The sequence below is a fragment of the Numida meleagris genome, chromosome 2 (genome assembly GCF_002078875.1).
Source record: "Numida meleagris isolate 19003 breed g44 Domestic line chromosome 2, NumMel1.0, whole genome shotgun sequence".
NCBI lineage: Eukaryota > Metazoa > Chordata > Aves > Galliformes > Numididae > Numida > Numida meleagris.
In genome coordinates this window covers 2789138-2808876 of record NC_034410.1, presented here as the reverse complement: position 1 = coordinate 2808876, position 19739 = coordinate 2789138, and the positions used below count along the sequence as shown (strand labels likewise).

The 19739-nt window shown below is 44.0% G+C and overlaps 1 protein-coding gene across 1 annotated transcript in view; it reads right to left on the bottom strand.

Moving 5' to 3' along the window:
* PTH1R (parathyroid hormone 1 receptor) overlaps positions 1–19739 on the bottom strand; it is a 114192-nt gene that overhangs the window by 41484 nt on the left and 52969 nt on the right. Inside the window, exons 3-4 of the mRNA XM_021387552.1 lie at positions 2817–2927; positions 1227–1345 (exon numbers count right to left, since the gene is read on the bottom strand). Coding sequence (XP_021243227.1) covers positions 1227–1345; positions 2817–2927 — 230 coding nt within the window. The remainder of the gene's footprint in view (positions 1–1226; positions 1346–2816; positions 2928–19739) is intronic.

Sequence of the window (19739 nt, the reverse complement as noted above, 5' to 3'; positions counted from 1 at the left end):
GAGAAGAAATACAAAAACTATGCTGTGGTTGAATTTAAAATCAAGAACATTCTGCCAAAGGGACTGTGTGTCACTTACAAGCTTGCTCTCCACTGTGAAGCTTGCAGTTTGATATTTGTCTCCAAGTGTCTGAAAATAACCCTTGCTGCAAATGATCAAATCCTACTACCAGATCCCATATCCAAGGAGAATATCTTCTAAACACCACTGAGAAACAACAGATTTTTGCTAAATACTTTGCAAATTGAAGAAATAAGGGATCAATCACATGAAGGTGGAATTGTCTCTCCCTGCAAAAGAAGGTCACATCCTGTCTGGTGGCCCTACTGACATTAAAAGAAAAAAAGAAAAGGAAAAAAAAAAAAGCTTTTGTGATGCACGTGGTTTTGGAGACATTCAGAAGCCCTACAGAAGTACTATCCAACTGGGACAGACCCAGCAAGAGATATAAGACATTTCTGCCTCACTGTAGCCAGCTGCTGCTTTGCCAGTTATCTAAATGTAAAGCAAGTCAAAGTAACACCCGTAGATCTGATACGCACAAGTATTCATCCAGAAGCATACAAGCCTTCTCTAGTGCTATTAGTATTTTTTCTGACTTCTGGACTTGTGTCTCTCCTTCAGAATAGTGATTAAACCACAATTAGTTAAAGACCTGCCTGCTCTTATATGTTAATTTGCTTTAGAAACAGATTTTTTCTCCACCCATCTCCAGTGAACAGACCACATAGATCAGATCCTGTAGCGTATACTTTTCAACAAAGAGGTCTTGTGTTAAACACCTTGAGAAACAGGGTCACTAATGATTTGATTAACACAGTTTTTACTCTCTGCATGTGCATCCCCTAGCATAGGCAAGCACAAATGCAAAGGAATAATTAGTAATAATCCGGTAACAAAATTATTGCTTGGTGGGGAAGAGGGAGTCTCAATGACATGAGGCACAACCTCCAATCACTTCTTAGTGTCTGTGAGCCTGCTCCATGTTTCCCCAACATCTCTTTACAAATGGAGTCAACTAGGTGAATCCTTCCTGGCTTTGAGAACAGCTTCCCATTCAAATATTTCCTATCCAAACACATGTGGCTTTGGTAAGCTTGAGTGTGGTTGCCAACAGGAGGCAGTAAGCTAAAGCTCATCAAGGGTTTTAAATGAGACAGCGCTCCTCAGGCTAGCCCTGGATGAGGCCAACACTTCATGTCTCATGCACAAATGTAATTGCCTACCCTCTCCCTTGTCTCGTTGGTGAGGAACTTGGCACATTCACTGTAGTTTGCCCAGGTGCGGTTGTTGCCTGGGACCAGCTCCCAGCTTCCATTCAGGTCACACCGGCGATAAGCATGGCCTGTAGGAAAGAAACAAGAGGCGGTGTAAATGGAGATAGACCAGGTAGAACAGGAGAAACCTCCTGTTCAGTCCAAGGGTGAATCCCAATGAATTCAATGCCTCTTGTCTGCTTTGAGGCTCAACCGCAAGAATACAATTTCTATCTCCTTAGCAATCTCATTAGTGTTCTGACAAACCCCAGAGAGCTAATAACAAGTTGCACTTGGTTTAGATCAAGATGTCACTCTAAAATCTAAGGAGAGAAAGCGTAAAGTTTCAAAGCACAGTATTATTCTCAGAGCTGTAGTTCTCCCTGTGAAAAACATGACAGCAATCTTCATTACGCTGCTGCTCCTTTACAGATTTTGGTGTATCTCAAGGTAGAGTTTTCCATGGCTACCCTGCTCATGATGATGGAAAGGGAAGAGACAGCATGGTTTCATCTTGTGACAGCTCACAGATGAAAACATTCTTGTTCAGATGTTTGTCTGGGTATGCAATTGCATGGGTTGTGTGTATAAAAACCCACTACAGTTGATGAGGATAAGACCAGTCAAGAGATCTATCTGTCCAGTGATTACAGAGGGAGACTTTGTAGACGCATCTTCTAAGAGTCTTAATCTACCCACTGCCCTAGGCGGCTTGACCAGTGGATATCTAAGAGGTGGGGAATGCATGCTTTGCTGGGTTATGGAAGGAAAAAGGATGGGTCACTTGTTCCTCCTGGACCCTAACCTGAAACGTATGTCTTTGAAAAAAGTCATCTCTCAAGAGTTGAGCTGGCTTGGCTCACAGTTTCTTATAGAAAAATCAGGACAGACTATGTGCAACCAGAGTGCGCAGAAATATAATTACTTGTTTTCTGAAAACAGCAGCAGGGCTCTGCTGGGAACGTATCTTAATTCTCTAATTTCACAGGCCTTGGGTGCAAAACTTTGCCTGAGAAAAGAGAATGCATTCGCTTTGGAAATACACTGAGGAGTGAGTGTACTTCAGTTGCTTCTGAAAACATGCGCAGACTTCGCGGCACCAGAAGTGAGCCAAGAAATGTGCTGCCCGAGGGAAAGTGCGATAGGGAGGAATTCACATGTTCTGGTTACCAGCACTGTTCTCAGATAGCCAGCGTAGGGGTCTGGGCAGAGAGTAGGGGTTAGAAAGAGAAAATTTATGAAGAATATAAATCAGGAGGATATCTTGTCGATTTCTGTCAATACCTGAAGTTTGTTTCAGCAGACAAATGTAGGTTTGTAACGCTGCAGGACTACCTACTTGTAGTTACAACTCGTTGTTCAGGTGGGAAATTTATGTCAAAACGGAGCTTTTCTCTCAATATATTAAAAAATAATAATTCTATTCCTTTACTTCTTTTGCCTTGGCTTTACCCTTGCTTGGATGAGAGTCACCATGCAAGAAATTCTAATGGGGATTTCTAATTCCATGACCCCCAGGTCTCTCCTTGCTGCAGTTCTACTGCTGGGGACAGCACCTACCTTTGTGATTGAAGTCATAGATGTACTCAGGACATGGCATAGCCACCACTTTGCCCGGCACACCTTCTGGCCAGCAGACAATACCATCCCACTCAGGAAGACAAAAGCCATCTGTGGAAGAGACACAAACATGAACAGCAGTCACCATTTTGAAGGGATTGCCCATGGAACAGCCAGCAACGCTGTTATCCAGGACTGATCTTGGGCCACTTTCTTTTTAGCATTTAGCTCCAGAAGGTTTTGGTTTAGAAGGATGTGGTCAGCAGTGGGACAATAGGTAGGCACTCTCTGAAAGGGGACAGCACTTACCAAAGTTTGCTTTCCCTTGTGGGCTAGAAAGAGATGGAAATGGCACAGGAAAGCAGAGTGGAGAATGGAAGGACTTGAGCACACAGGACTTTGTAGACTTCTGGGCAACCTGGAGAAGCCCAAGGGAGCTTGTCTGGGTATAGGCTTGATACTGCAGCACAGTCTGGAGGCTGGACTACAGTCATAGAATCATAGAATGGGTTGGGTTGGAAGGGATCTCAAAGATCATTCAGTTCCAACCTCCCTCCTGTGGGCAGGGATGCCATCCACCAGACCAGGCACCAGCTTTGGCTGCCCAGGGCCCCATCCAACCTGGCCTCGAACGCCTCCAGGGATGGGGCATCCACAGCTTCTCTAGGCAAAAATCCTGTAATAATGAGCAAAATTATTCTGTGGCTACGTTACTGTGACACTCATACCTATCAGTTCAGGCTTCCGTGAAAGGCACTCATATCCAAATTAGATCGTCATTTCATGCCTAGAGACCATCAAGCCAAATTCAGCTATCATTTTTGCTTATTGTTTACATCAGCCAATGCTATGGTACACCACAATGTTTTGCTGCTTTCTGAGATGTGCTCACTTGCCTAATTTTGGGTGCATTTTTAAGTAATACTAAGACCAGCAACAATCTGTAGGGAGGTCCCATGGCAATATTTTTAACAGTAGATATAGAATAATTTGTTATCTTGTTGCATAAGCAATGAAGTGATGGAATCTGTTTCCTCTCTCATCTAACACTCTTTTAGTCTATGGCTTCACTAGTCCTAGCTTCCCTCTCCCCCTCCTTCCCAGTGATGTCATCATGGGGCAAGACGCAGGCCATGCACTGATTGATTTGGAGGCATGCCCATGCTAATTGCCTGGCAGTGCACACAAGCTGATTGACCATCTGCTGCCTGCAGCCAAGCACATCTTACAATGACTGAGTTTCCCCAGCATCTCCCCTTGCTTACTCACTATTTTGGATTTCTGCATTTTGTTCAGTCACCAATTTTCATAAAAGTGAGCAGAAAGAGAATGGGCAGGAGGAGAATATTGTGGGAGATAAACGTTTATCTCTGCTGTACAACTTCAGCAGACTGTTATTTCCTAACTTTTTTTTGGAATGGAATGGTGAGATGGTTGTTAAAGGATTTTTCTTTAAATCGTTCTTGTTCTTCCCTTTTGTACACTGAAGAAAGCTAAAATACTCCTGACAGAGAAACCCTGCCTCTCCCCCAAGAAGGTCACCTCTACACAGGACTCCCTCTTCCCTGTGTGTGGTTTGCTTGCAGAAATCTACAAGTAGTGCTTAGTGCAAGGAAAAGCAGAGACACAAGACAAGAAAGATGTCCTTTCCCACCTCTTAAATTTGCTTTTCTGAAAATAGAGTGGTATATAAGTATGTATTTAAAATACTTTAATTCTCATCTTGCAGTTTGCAGGAACTTGAAAATTCATAGAATCATGGAATCATTTAAGTTGGAAGGGACCCTTTGAGGCCATCTGGTCCAACTTCCCTGCCATGAACAGGGACACCCACAGATCCATCAGGTGCTCAGAGCCCCATCCAGCCTGACCTTGGGTGTCTCCAGGGACGTGGGGTGCTCACAACCTCTGGGCAACCTGTGCTAGTGCTTCATTACTCTTATCATAAAAAACTTTTTCCTTGTATCCAGTCTAAATCTCCCCTCTTTCAGTTTGAAACCATTTCCCCTTGTCCTATCACAACGGGTGCTGGCATGGGCTCCAAAGGGGGGAGAACACCATCCTTGGAGGTGTTCAAGATATGTTTAGATGTTGTACTGAGGGACATGGTTTAGTTGGGAAATATTGGTGGTAGGTGGATGGCTGGACTGGGTGATCTTGGGGATCTTTTCCAACCTTGGTGATTCTATGATAAAGCAACCAAATCCAACCTAGTGCTTGCATACCCCTTTGCACTGGGCTGCGTTAACTGCACCCATCGGTTAAGATCCAGCAACAGTGGCATATTTGAGGTGGAAAGCTAGCAGTGATGAATCTGACCCAGCTCCACTTTCAGAGCAGTCCCCGGACTCCATACTAAAAGCAGCCCTCAACAAAGGGCATTTATCAGCAGCATACAAAGTGTCTGACAGAGAGAAATTACATGAAAATCAAAATAAAATAGAACAGCCTGCTCTTATCTGCAAAAGAGCTCCAACAGCAAACAAACGATAAGCATGGCCAAGATCTCAGCATGTTTCATCAATATCAAAGCTAGTGCCTTCGCAATCTTTCAGCCCAACTGTAATTTATCCTTTATGATGCATGTGTTTTCACAAGATTAAGTAAGAATCCAGGATTGCTTTAAAAATCTTTGGCTGGTGCGGTGCCCTCCAGGGTCTGAGCTGACAGTGATCAATTCTGCTTGCTGGTATTTCGGGACAGGAAAAACAACAGAAAAGCTCATCATTTAACAGCCTGATTCCTCATCTTTAATTTTGTGTTGATGAAAAGAACCAGCCTAATCACTGCCTATGTCTGAAGCATTAACTAAGAGTGGGGGCAGAGCAGCTGACATTCCTTGGCTTTGGTGTGATAGAAAGGAAGAAGAAGTTCAGTGCACATTCTCTGTTTAGAGTCACACTGGAGGAAGAACACTACCAGGTTTCTCTATTCATGAAAACTGTGTAAGCTCTGTCCTTTGGCTAATTATCTTGCAGGATAACTTACACCGTGAAAAAGCTTGCTTATTTATTTTAGTTCTGTATAAACATCAAAAGAAAAAGAGGAAAAAAAAAAAAGCCCCACAAAATTTGGATTAGGACAAAGGGTTATTTCTTCAGAGTTCTTTCTGCAGAGAAGAAAATAAATAAGGATTTAATTTAGCCCTCAAAGTGCTGTTACCTAAAATAAAATAAATTCTTTTTGCAAAATAAACTTGGGTCAATTTAAAAATGAGAACTATGGATAAACAATACTGAGAAGAGAAAAAGAATCATCTGAATGCCATGCTCTGAAATACTGAAAGTCCTCCCACTTCCCTAATGTGTTCAGAATGACTTGCAAAGCTCAGCCTTCATTTGCAAGCAGATTAATTCAAAATTGCACTGCAAATTTTGCCCAGAAAGAATTCATCTGGAGAAGTATTTTTACAATAAGGGCAGTGAGGCACTGGCACAGGTTGCTCAGAGTTGGTGGAAGCCCTGTCCATGGAGACACCCAGTGTCAGGCTGGATGGGGCTCTGAGCACCTGATGGAGCTGTGGGTGTCCCTGCTCACTGCAGGGGGTTGGACCAGATGGCCTTTAAGGGTCCCTTCCAACTCAAACAGTTCTATGATTCTAAGTACCTGGTGATGCTCCTTCCCCATACTGTAAACATACCCATATGTATTTCCACACAATGGACGCATGTAAAGGAAAACTGATGCTTTCTGGCAAACAGAATATACAATTATTGATTTTTGAGTACTTTAATTCTTCCTAATCTCCCCCAAAAAAGCAGAGGGTTGAAGGCTCTATGCAGGAAACAAGGTGCAAACTGCTGTTAGGACCCTTCTGGACTGCTGCAGTATCATGTTGGCAATCTGGGGAGACATCAGCTGTCCCACAAAAAAAAAAAATTAAAAAAAAAAATTATTATCTTTGCCATATCTCACTGCATCTGAAATCTGTCAGTGCTTTTGTGTATTCACCCATGGAACTAATTCAACAAAGCTTTATAGAGATTGGGTGGGACTCAATCTTCAGAAAGCATCTGAGTCTCCCAAGTAGCGCAAACGAATCTGTTGGGATTATCATAGATGATCATGAAACATAAACTGATTTAATCTCTTCTTCACCTCTTCATCCTCCTCTGAAAGAGTAAGAAATCTGTCATCATTCCCTCCCTGCAAATTTATTTGTGAATGATGATTTGTAGAGACCACCTCACATCAATTCCTTCTTCCACTGCCCCACTGTCTCTACTCTGGTCTGCACAGCCATGTGGCACCTTTACCATTAATTTGATGGGATGATGATTGGACTAGATGATCTCAATGGTCTTTTCCTACCTTAATGATTTTATGATTTTGTGATTCTAATTTCACCACCTTGGGGCCACTGGTGCGATAACTGGGACCAACTGGACCAAAGTCCGCATCATCTCTCCCGAACTTTCTCCTGCTTTGTTCAGTCTGGAGATCATTTAGCAACAGACAGATGATGGGGAGGAAAGATTCCACACTGGCATTGTGCTGGCATCCAAACCAGACTTGTTGTTTTTCTGTTTTTCCCAATATCTCCTCCATTTTTTTTCTTAGTTTATAAAAATATTAACACTACTAATAACTCGGCTTCTTCCTGCTGTTTCCTGGTCATTTCTCAAATGAGATCCACGCTGAATTACAGGAAGAAATCTGAAAAATGTTGAGGAGTTTCAGGAAAACAATATAAAATTCCAGAGGCTGACAGTTTTTCTTGATGGTTATGCTCAAGAAAAATCAATTTTGCAACTTTTTTTTAAGCCGTCTTAAAAAAATAAAAAATAAAATCCAACACCTGCAAGTAATGTGCTTTTGGCATGCTGAAAATGAGTCTCTCTTGGGACAATGTTGTTTAGAAGGATGGATAATCAGAAGGGATCCTGTTTGCTGTTGCTGATTGAAAAGCTCTTGACAAATTCATTTTTTTTGTGTATGTGTGTGTGAAAAATAGTTTGATGGTTCAAATGTGCTGTTTTGATCAATGCAAATGGGCAAGTTTGGGACAGGAGGTCGCACGTTCCAAGTGAACTGGGAATATTAATCATTTCTTTCCTTGGAAGAACTGGTAGAATTCTATGAAGATGTAAGCCAAAAAGAATGCATAAATTTGAAGAAAACAAGCAAATCTCATACATATCCCACATCTGAAGTGTCTTGGACACGCATCAGTCATTTGGGCAGAGCTGAATGGAGGATATGGCTTGTGTCTCAGGCATGTACATGGATGGGTGAAGCTCCTCTGCATCCAGAGCTGTAGCTGCGACACTTGTGGATGGAGGTAGGGAAGGTGGGAATGGCACTGCCTCTGTCATCTGTGGCAGAGCTGGGCTGGAAGCTGTGTTTGAAGAGATTTTGTGGGCTCTCCATCAGCCAAGAAACTTAAACTCTAAGATGGGTTCAACAAAACCATTTGGCCAAAGAGCTTACTGGATCCAACAAGAAGATATTTTCTGCAGTTGTTTTGAAAAGAAGAGATGCTCATGGGGCAAGCTGCTTTGGTTGGCAGTGCTGGGGTCCTTCTTGCCACCAGTCCCCAGAACCTGGCAGGGGTTGGAGAGGGACAATGCTTTCATTCATTGGATTTCAACCACTAATACATACATATTCAAGCCTCTGTCCTCTGCCTGCACTTTTGGACTACAAAGCCAAAGTTGATAGAAGTCAGCTGCTGAGGTAGGAATTGAAGCTTTGTCTCCTAAGATATATTCTGCTTCTTCATCCCATAGTAGTTTGCTAGAAGAGGCTTCACAGGTCCTATGATGTCCTTGCTGCTGGTCAAAGAAAATAGCCTCTCAGGGGAAAAGCTTGAAAATTCCTTTGTTGAAGAGGAACAGAAAGAAAAAATTCTTTCAGCAAAGAGAAGGATTGTTAGGGTGGGGAGATTTTGCTGGTGGCCCTGGAGGAAAATAAAGGGCCTGGTCTACTTAAATGAACAACAGAGAATGAGAAAGAAGGTTTTTCTCATCCTATTGGTAAGGACTGTGAATGAAGATGAGCTACATAAGTGGGAGAAGATGCATAAATAAACATGCTTTGCATAGCAATGAACAAAATTCATACTAGAAATTAAGGAAGAACTTCTGCCCATCAGATGAGCCTTGTTCAGGATGAGATCTCTAGGAAGAACAAGTTTCATGTTCCTAAGTGATTTTAAGGTGGCATCTCATTAGATTAAATGGAGGCTGCAGCATTAATAGGGCTATCTGAATTATTCCTTCCTTCCTAAGGACAAAGAAGCCAACACAGCCTCTCCTATAAGTGCTTGTTATGCTCTCATCTCTTGGTCTTGAGATACCCTGCTCATCACTTCCTCAAAACAAGGGAAGCCACAGCAGACCTCAGCCTCTCTATTTTTTTTTTCCTCTGCTACGCTGCTGTAAACCTCACCTCCAGTTTCCTGATGCTTTTCCTGTAAGGTCGTTTTACTTTGCTCCTCAGACCATCTATTGAGATCAGCTGAAGCTTCATGCTTTCAAACCCTGCTTAATCTGGGTTCTTCCTGGAAAATCTTGCATCTGCACCAGCACTGGACATCTCACTTGTGTTGCCAAGACTTCTTGGTCTTATTATTCAGAGTAGGCTCTTCTCTGGGTGGTAAAAGTGGGACCTAATAACACACGCTTCCTAAGTATATGTATACATTTGCTCATTTCAAATGATGGGATCTCAGGATTGTGCAAATGGAATTATTTCCCCAAGCATTCTCAGATTTGTGGCCAGCAGGTTGAAGGAGGTGATCCTGCCCCTCTATTCTGCCAAGGTGAGACCTCACCTGTCCTCAGTATTGGAGGTGATGAGGCACTTGCACTGGTTATCCAGAGAGATGATGGATGCCCCATCCCTGGAGACATTCAAAGTCAGGCTGGATCAGACTCTGAGCACCTGATGGAGCTGGAAGTGTCCATGTTCATTGCAGGGGAGTTGGACTAGCTGGCCTGTAAATGTCCCTTCCAACTCAAATGATTTTATGATAAAATCTTTTTACTCCCCCTAAAGCAGTTATCTCCCAGCTACTGGGTACCTTATAGATCCTGACTGGCATTACTGAAAACCAAACAATAGAGGATAGCTTCTGCAGCTCTGGGTCCCCTTGCTGCCAGTTACAGCATAACAGTGAAACTCAAGGAGACCATGGCCTTGAACATCAGTCCTGGGTGCTCTGAAAGCAAATGATCTAAGTCTTCAGTCATGACGATGAGAGACCAAAGTCTCAGCTGAAGTCAGCCCCAAGGGCTCAGGGAACGAAGTCCCCACTGAAATACTGAGGGATGTGTGTTGGGAGTGATGGTGCTAAATGCTACTTTCATAGACTTGTAGAGTATCACAAGTTGGAAGGGACCCATACAGCTTGCTGAGTCCAGCTCCTTTCACTCACTGCTTTTCCAGGGGAAGGACTCAGGTCAGAGCTCTGTGGAGGTGGAACCAGCACCACAAAATATTCATTTTGACAATTCAAAGCATTTGGAAACCCATCAGCTCCCTATCTAGAAGCTACCAGCACCTCAGTGAAAGGCACACTGTCAATCGCAATGCATTGGGCAGATATAAATCAAAAATCTGATTTATATCTCTGCATCTGCATGCCATTTTATCTCAGTTCATCTTTGCTCATCTTCTAAGGCAGCACTCTAAAGTCCTTCAGGTAGGGCATATGCTTAGTTCCTGGAGGTTACTATTATAGTGTACCCATTCATCTTGGACTGTCATGAATACTCTCTTACAGTAGTACAGTACTACAGAGTAGTTATAGTTGCATAGATTACCGTAGTTTTGGAACAGATGTGCCTTACAGCTCTCCTTAGTCCTCGAGGGCTGAAATCTCATTGCACAGAAATTGTCTTCGTTATTGCAAGCCAATAAAGTATTCAGGATGGAGCATGCAAATGCTGTTTGATGTCACTGCCGTGGGACTTGTGTTCCCTGTGTGCTGCAGGTTGATCAAGTGAAAGAAGAGAAAGGAACTCTGGGGCCATGCCTGCTCACTGTTCATCCCCAGAGTGCAGTGGGGGCTATTCTCTCCTGCCTGATCTGTTTCCCTTTCCTATTCCCTCTGTTCCTTCCCCCTAGTCTCAATTCTGACTTCTATGCAAGTGGTACATGCATGCAGAGAACACATTAAAACCATCTGTGAAGCTGCTTGGCAGCTGGGTAAATGCAAACATGGTCTCGAGGTGTTTATCTGGGGGTATGGAATATAAATCAGCCCAACTTATTCTGGCATCGTGCAAGGCATCAGGGAGACCACACTGGGAATACGGTGTGCAATTGTGGTTGCTCTATTACGGGAAGGACATTTGGTGGATTGGAAAAAGGCAGGGAGGAGCAACCAAAAAAATGACCTAGCATTTTAGGACAGGAGGGAGAGAAAGGGAGGGCTGGATGGCCAGTGTCTCTGTGTGGGGGTGTTTGGTGCTGCAGGTTTATTTCATACCTGGCTTTCAGAGCATCTGTGTATTGTGTAGATCTGTAGGTGGGCATGTATGCAGAAGGGGGTGTCTGGTGGCATTGTCTCTGCAGCACAACACAGGAGGAGCACATATCTGTTTGGGAAAAGGATGCTTTCCATTCCTCTGAGGACGTTTGCATGGGTTGCAAGGGACAGTGCATGCATCCATGAAGATGTGTGTTTGTGAATGGGTACTGTGTTCTGGGCAACGTGAGGAGTGGGAAGGGATGTGTGGATGGAGGTCCTGCAACTCAGAGACATTTGATGGTCTGCACACCAGCATTTAATGGGCAGAATGCCCCTTGCACGCTCCGTGCTGGAGGAACTGGACTTCAGAGGTGAAGGACACATGGGGCTGGGTGCTGTTCCTTGTCACGATAAGGCAGAATGGGAAAGTCACGAAGTTATAAGTGCTAACAGGACACAGTTCCACAGAGATGGCCACCGTGACATCTCTAGCCCATTTCATATGCTACCTGTCCCCTCACAACCCAACAGATGAACTATCACCTTCAACACCCAAAATGACAGTACTGGCTGGGCTCAACCAAAGCATCCTCCCGCATCCAGCTCTTCCAAAACCCTCCAAATCTCCCTCTGAGAGCTGATAACACCAGTCAGAAATCATTAAATATAAATGTAGAAATAAGTGTGACAACAAGCATTTCATTGCAGCTGCTCCTATGTATTGTCATTCACCTTTTCTCCATATACACACGGACCATTTACACCTCTCATTACCCCTAAGACCTGTTCCTCCTTTGCACTGAAAGACCTATAGCTGCTTAGAAGACATTTCTCAGTAGGGCTGGAAAGCTTTAGCCCATAAACCCTTGCAGGTTTTGCACAAATAGGGGGAGGCTAGAAAGAGTAGATGTGGAGTTTATAGTGACCTGGGGTGCTCATGGCAAATCCTGAACACATTTGTGTTCTTTAACTTCAAGGGCACCTGAGGCTACCCCCTGCCTCTGAGCATAGCCTGGCAGGATGGGCAATAACCAAGGGATGATGGTGCTGGGCCTCTAGAGAGAAAACCAGGAGCAGAGCATGCTTCTGAAAGCCCGGAGATTGCCTGGGCTTGGGTACGGGTCCTTTAGGGACAATGGAGCAATAAACTCAGGTGGGCAACCTGCATACCTCGGGTAAAAACACATGGCTTCTCAACTAAAAATAACCCCTCTCCCAAGCAAATAGGTTTGTTTATTAAAAAAAAAAAATACAACGAAAAAAACAACCGTTTTGAGGCAAGCTGCAACACATCTAAGACTCTGAGAAAGGACTGCCGATGGCCTTCACTAATAACAGGTTTGTGTAAAAATCCCTCCTCCCCCACAGAATGTCCCATCTCCTTTTCCAAACCAGGGAAAGACAGGCTTTTAATTCACGGGCGAAAAAAAAAATCAGGTCTGATGGCTTATGGCTGGGAATTTCACTTCATCCCCTTCCAGCTTTAACTGTGGGGTGGCATCAGGCTGCCCACCATGGCTGAAATCTAATATTTATGTACGTAGACGAGAAATTTTAGGGTTTCCTGTTCTTTCTGAAAGTCTTTCATCTAGAGACTATATTTAAAGGAAAAAAAAAAAAAGGAGAAAAAATGAGAGAAAAGAAGAAAGGAAGCCAAATGCTTGTGGGGACAGAGGTTTTTCCTTTTTTTTTTTGTTTGTTGTTTAGGTTTTTTTTTTTTGTTTTTAATTTTCTGAGCATCTTTTCCTTGGAACATGAGCTAAAAGTGGCAGATGAGGAACATATCCTGAGAGAGAGATGTGAGAAAGCACCACATGGGGCTGTGCCCATGTCAGCCCCACTCAGTATGGGTTAGAGCCCATGGCAAGTCCTCAGGCTCAGAGATGTGCCTGGGGGTTAACCTGGAGAAAAAGGAGTTGTCTATGAGGTCTGTGCCAGGAGGACACAGGGGTCTCATCCTCTCCTAGTCACTTTAAAACTAATGAAAGGTAACTTATTTAGGGGACAAAGGAGGAATTTGGAGTTTTTTTACAAATTGTGTTTCGTTACTGTTGAAGAAAGTTTCGACTTTTTAAAATTTATTTTATAGGTTTTTCTTTTGGACTGTATACACTGCTAGCAATATCAGGTGGAACAGACACATGTCCCTGCTCTCCAGAAATGCGTGGTGAGTCTTTGCTGCACCTTTATGCTCCTTAGAATCATAGAAATTGAATCATTAAGGTTGGAAAAGACCTCTCAGATCTCCAAGTGCAACCACCAACCCACCCCACCATGCCCACTGACCATGTCCCTCAGTGCCACATCTCCACAATTCTTGAACACCTCCAGGGATGGTGACTCCATCACTTCCCTGGGCAGCCTATGCTAATGCATCACCACTCTTTTGGAGAAGAAAATTCTTCCTAATATCCAACCTGAACCTCCCCTGGTGCAACATGAGGCCATCGCCTCTCGTCCTATCGCTGTTACCTGGGAGAAGAGGCCAACCCCCACCTCACTACAACCTCCTTTCAGAGAAATGTAGAGTTTAATAAGGTCTCCTCCTCCGCATGGAACTCCTCCAGGCTGAACCATCCCAATTCCGTCAGCCACTCCTCATAATAAGACTTGTGAAGCCCCTACCGTTGTCAAAATGGGATTTAGGCATGCATCTTGTTAAATTGCATCCATCTTATTTCAGCTGAGCAAGACATTGCTGAGCCATGGCAGCAGATAATGTATTTGAATACTCCACTTGACAGCTATTTGCCTGGTCAGATAGATTATCAGAGCATGGGCCAAGGACCAGAGGAATGTTAAAATTAAGTCAGATAGTGAATGTCCTTTCCAGCCTTTGGAAGTGTCCTTCCAATTAAATGTCTCCTTCCCATGTTTTCAAGAGGGTGAACATCACTACTGTCCATGCATCTGTCAACCCATTCCTTTTTTTTTCCCGTAACAAGCAGTTCAAGTTTTAGGCACACTAGCCAGGTTTTACAGGCATTTTTAGTAGCTGGAGCTACGTGGAATCAGCTCTGACACAGAGCTTAAACCAGTGTTGGCTAGACCTGTAAATGTAGGCTGACAGGGACAACAGCTTCAATATGGACATGGAAACTGCTGCCATTTGGCACTGCAGCACAAGGCACCTACTAACTATCTTGCATGCAAAGAAAGGAAAATCATGGGAGTAATAGGACTGAGCCAGTAGAACCTACGAGAAATGGACAACATGGACCAGCCTGGACACCAAGGTCTTCCTGCTTCATGAAGACAACACAGCTTGATTTGAGATGCTTATGTCTCCTGGGCTTGCTGCTTACTGAAGAAGAGCTAATGAAGTCTATGCACAGGTAGGATCGCATTCTCCAGTCAAAGAGCCTGTGCTAGTGCATATCTCCAGCCCAAATCCAAGCCCAAACTGGAAGAGTGCTGCACAGAAACCTGCACCTCAGCCTCATCCAGTGGTGCTGGACTCACAGGTCCCTCCTGCAGAGGGTCTTCTTCACTCATATTGAAGTGTGAAGAAGATGTTTCTAACCTGTGATTAACAGGCAAACACATTAAGAGTGCATAAATGCAAGGAGAAAAAGGGACCAGCAGATACCAGCACTGGGCTTTGATTTTGGGCTGATCTGGGCTACCCTCTCGCCTCTTAAGACCTACAGATCTCACTGTAATTTTGATGTTTACTTTTTTTAAGTATTAACATCGGTAGCCTGCTAATTGCTTTTCACATTATTCTGAATGAACATTAGTGTGGGGAAAAAAAAAGTGCTGAACCATGGCAGAAAGCAATGAATCTGAGATAAATCAATACCCTCACTGGACTGAATGGGAATCTGCCAGTTCATACCTGGCAAAGAGCTGGCCTGAGAAATACACCCAGCAATGTGATGGGGAAAAAAAGGAGGAGAATCCAGGTACCCATTGCTCTGCAGGAAATTTCAAATGTGTTTTCCTCATTTCAAAACAAAACCGAAGGCTTTAAAGCGAGCACGATGATGAGAGTTTCGAGTTTCAGTCAAGTGGGATATGTCCAAAGACTTTCATTACTTTCTGTCCACCTGGATTTGAATCCTTGGAGCCTCACCTTGAATTCCAGGACAAAAGGAAATGTGGTTTGTGGTTTGTGCCCTGGCTGAAGAGTAAGGAGATGAGAATCCAAACCTTGGCTCTGCCACAGACTCTCCTTTGAGATCGGAGGCGAGGCGTTGAATATCCCTGTGCGTCAGCTCCCAAGAATGAGGACAGCAGCCCTACCGAGCTTTTATGCCAGTTTACGTGATATTTCATTCTATCTAAAAATGTAGAAATTAAAAAAAAAAATAAAAAAAATCAAGGTGTCCCAGATTCTCCCACTGCTTCCAAAGAACACAGATTGTTGCCTATTACAGAGTGGAGTAAATAAAGTCACCGCGCTGCAATTGCACCCAAGCAGAGGCAGAATTCAAGTAGCCGTCTGCCAGGTGGTATCTGGCAACTTCATTGAAGAGGGATAGCCAAGCATCCAGAGTGACCATGGGACACCATGATAGCAGTGAGTGGATGCACATACCCCTGGATGTGCAATTGAGCTACACAGGTGGAATTAGAGGAGGCAACAGGGGATAAACCACCTTGGGTTTCTAAAATGTTTGATATTTAGCAGGCAATGCTCAATGCTTACCCCAATACCTTTCATTCCTGCTCCTCTCTCTGTGATGATACTCTTTTTTATGTGGCTGCATGAGGAACCAGATCAGGAAGCTGATTCAGCTGAAATAACAAACTTCCTCCAAAAAGCCTCTTTCTCAAGCTCACCAGTTGCCCCATTTGGTCCTGCCCAAACTTGCATGCTAAGGAGGATCTGAAATAGCAAATTAAGCCATGATTTCTGTGCTAAGAAAACTGGTCTCTGCGCATGGGTCCTGTCACCATAGTCCACTTCTGCTTGTTGGATAAACCATATTATCAAGGATATAGGCATATATTGAATTCACACCTTCTCTTAGGTACAGAGGTGCCCCGTGGGACCAGACAAGACACAATATACAGACAAGAGCCCATGGAACTCCATCTTCTCCTTGTCTGAGAGGTGAGAAATTACTGCTGCCCCCTGAAACCTCCCAGGTAAGGTCATCTGGCTGCCCCTGAGCTGGTAGAAAATAACAATGCTGCATTTAGTCTGGTTCAAACATAGGTATGCTCCTGAAGTGTTGATGAGATCAGATTTGCAGGAAGAAGCCCTCAAGAAGCTCCTTGGGGAAGCAGGAGTTGTCAGCAGAAGTGTGCATCCCGCAGTTTAAAGAGTTGCAGGAGGGAGGAATGCCTGCATGCAGATGGCAATGGTGACTTACTTATCTTGACATCCCCTTCTGATGCTGTCCCACAAGCTGTAACTCTGAACGCAGAGGGGGGCAGGACAGAACTCTACAAGCGGAAATGTGAGAGCCAGACCTCAGGCTGCACTGAAGTCTCAATTGGCACAGAGCTTGAGTGAGTATCTGGTGCAAAGTAGCTCTAAAACAGCCATAGGGTCGAAGGCCTCATTTCCTGTAACCTTTGTGGTTAAGAGCTTCCCTGGAGAGGTGGAACTCTCAAGTCCTGAACTGCTGCTTGTTGACCTCAGCCAGGGGTTTTATGCTGGGACTCTCTCCTTTCCCAAACATCCTACACCACCCAGCTCTCTGCTGGGCTGTCCCACAGCTGAAGGTTGCTGCAGTGCTGAGTGATATTGGCTGTGCAAGAAGATTAGAACTGAGTAGCTTAGATCCAGCTATTCCTCTTGTGCTTTTTTGATACTTTCAGATAGAGTGAAGTAGAACTAAAGGAAGAGTTCTCCCAAGAATCTCCTTTTTCACCTTTCATATGCCGGGCAGTAACATGTTTTTTTTCTGGGAGGTTGTGAGATAGATCTAGACTCCTTCAAGCAGGGCTGAGTGCAGTTCTTTTCCCCTCACATGTGACTCTTAAACCACAAACAACTAAGAAAGACTGAAGAAGTCTCATCCTTTGACAACTGCTTCATGTGCTTTCCTTATGACACTCAAAAACAGATAAAGTACCCAGCATCTACTGTGCTGCAGTCATCAGTCCTTAATACCTGAGCCCTGAAGGCTACAGGGAGGATGCAATCTCTGCAAGAGCCTCAATATTCCTGTCTTGCAACTCTAAATAACCTGGATTGGACTAATGGAAATGCCTGTTTGAAAGGACCTCTTACCATCTCTTATCCAGCCTTCAGCTTTCAAACCAACCCAAGGTTAGGTCAACCGTGGTTTTGCCTAGCCAACTCCTGAACATCTCTAAAGATGGAGATCCCACCACCCAAGCAAACTATTTCAGTTCTGAGTACCCTCTTAATGATCGCACCATCATCAGGAAGCACATAATACTATATCCTATGTGTCAGGTGGTTCATCTAAATAGCAATTGTGTGTTTATTCTGTGGTCAGTTTTTGGAGACATTTGGGATGCAGAGATCAAAAGGTCAAAAGGTGCCCTCCTCCATCCACTAACTCTAGAAGGAGCTCGGATGTTCAAGCTCATCAGTAACTTTCCTCTTCTGCGTGCCACCATCACCAACACTGTGACCACTTTGGCTCAAATTCATAATGTCCCCTGATGGCAACAATTTTTTACTTATGGGCATAGCAATAGTGGCATACTGATAACACAGGCTACCGTTATTATTAAACTAGAGGGCTAAATGGACATGAGCTGATCTCCCTGCCTGCAGAATCATGTTTTATCTTCAGGAAAAGCCAGGTCCTTCTGAGTCAAAATACAAACACATTTTGAGGTATAACTGTCCCACATCACTACAAGTCCAAAGTCATGACAGAGGGGGCCTGGTGGGGTTGTAACTCAAGAATAGTCCTTATGCCACCCAAAGAGAAGGTCCTCAGGAACACTTTGAGCAGTATCACAGGAGACTGCCCGAAGGCCTGTGGTGGTCACTCAGGATTTATAGTGCTCCAAGACACAATCATTGTGCCCCAATATATTCTGTATGTAGGGAGTTGTTGCATATTAATTCTGAGAATTGTGTTGCCCTTCCCAGATTTTTTTCCTTTTTCCATCTGTGGTGAGGGAGGAAGGAATGAGATTAAGTCCTCCATCTGGCTGAGAAGAGCACAGCCTCATTTGTCTCTGGGTGATTAGCACAAATAGAAACCAGACCCCGGTTTCCATATCCAAGGATGATGGGACTGGACCTAACCACTTTTCATATTGAGTTATGAAGCTTTTGTGCAAAGACTAAGCTTATAAGACTTAGCCAAACAATGTAATTATGTAGATTACCCTCTTTTGTTCTATCACCACTCAGCCCCCAAGAGGGTCTAAAACCATCCAACCCTTCAGATTCCTGGAGCATGTAGGAGTGGGCACACCACAGAATGAAATTTGAGCTAGTCTGTTCACAAATACCTTATAACATTATCATGTGTACAGGGGTGTCTGTAGCCTAAAATATCTGGGAAGCAACTCTTCTGCTGAATGGTTAGCTCTTCTCCAAATTGCAAAACCCTCCATCTCTGACCATCTCAGAGATGGCCTGGCTTCTCACTGCCTTGTGAAGTGCAAGTCTGAATTGCTGAGGAGTCACACAGGTGCTGCCACTGAAGGGCTTTTTCTAAACAGCATCTTAAGAGAAAATCTCTTGGGATTGGTCAAGGATTAATTGTGCCTTTGGATTGGGGAATCTCTTGAAGAAGAGTTTGATTCAACTATCTATTGCTGATGGTTTCACTGAGTCTTTAAAGACTTGACTATACCCCTGTAGCAAACCAATCAAGATAATTATTCCTCCTCTTGACTACGCTATTTGGGATTGAGCAGAGATTTTCTATAGAAGATAAAGCAGCAGACAGATTTATTACTTGGGCAGCTCGATAGCTTTTTCCAAGGCCAGGACTCAGTATGCGTCTGTGAGATATCTGAATGACTCAGGATTGGATTCCTCTCTGCCACAGCCAAAGGAAGAAAGAGCCTCACAGTTGAGGAGTCAGAGCTTAAAACACAACCAAGCTCTATCATTTGATTCCTTTGTTCTAATAAAGTGACTATGGTAAAGAGCCCAGTATCTGCTTGTTGGTTAGAAGCAGTCACTGCCTCCCCAGCCCTACCAACACTGCTGCTGCCAGTTAAGAGAGGTCAATGCAAAATACTGATTGTCTCTTACAGAAGGGTTAGAAAATAGGGTGTGAGATCACGATCAGCTGGTTGATAACACCAGATTCTAAGGTAGGCAGGTGGTCTAAACTATAACAGAAGGAAATGCCCTTGCACATACGGTCTTAAATGAGGCATTAATTGGGCACTGGGTGAACAGGACAAAGAAACACAAAGGATGCGTCTTGAGGTTTTGGCTGGTGTTAAGCTGGAGCTCTAGAATAAAATGAAAGGTGGGTTTTTTACAGCCCCTTCCTGTGATTTCCAACAGGATAGGGACACCAGGTGGGCAGGCACATCTACTCCAAAGTCACAGATGACTTTGGGGAGCTTTTCCTAACCTGGTGATGCAGTCTCCAAGTACTCCT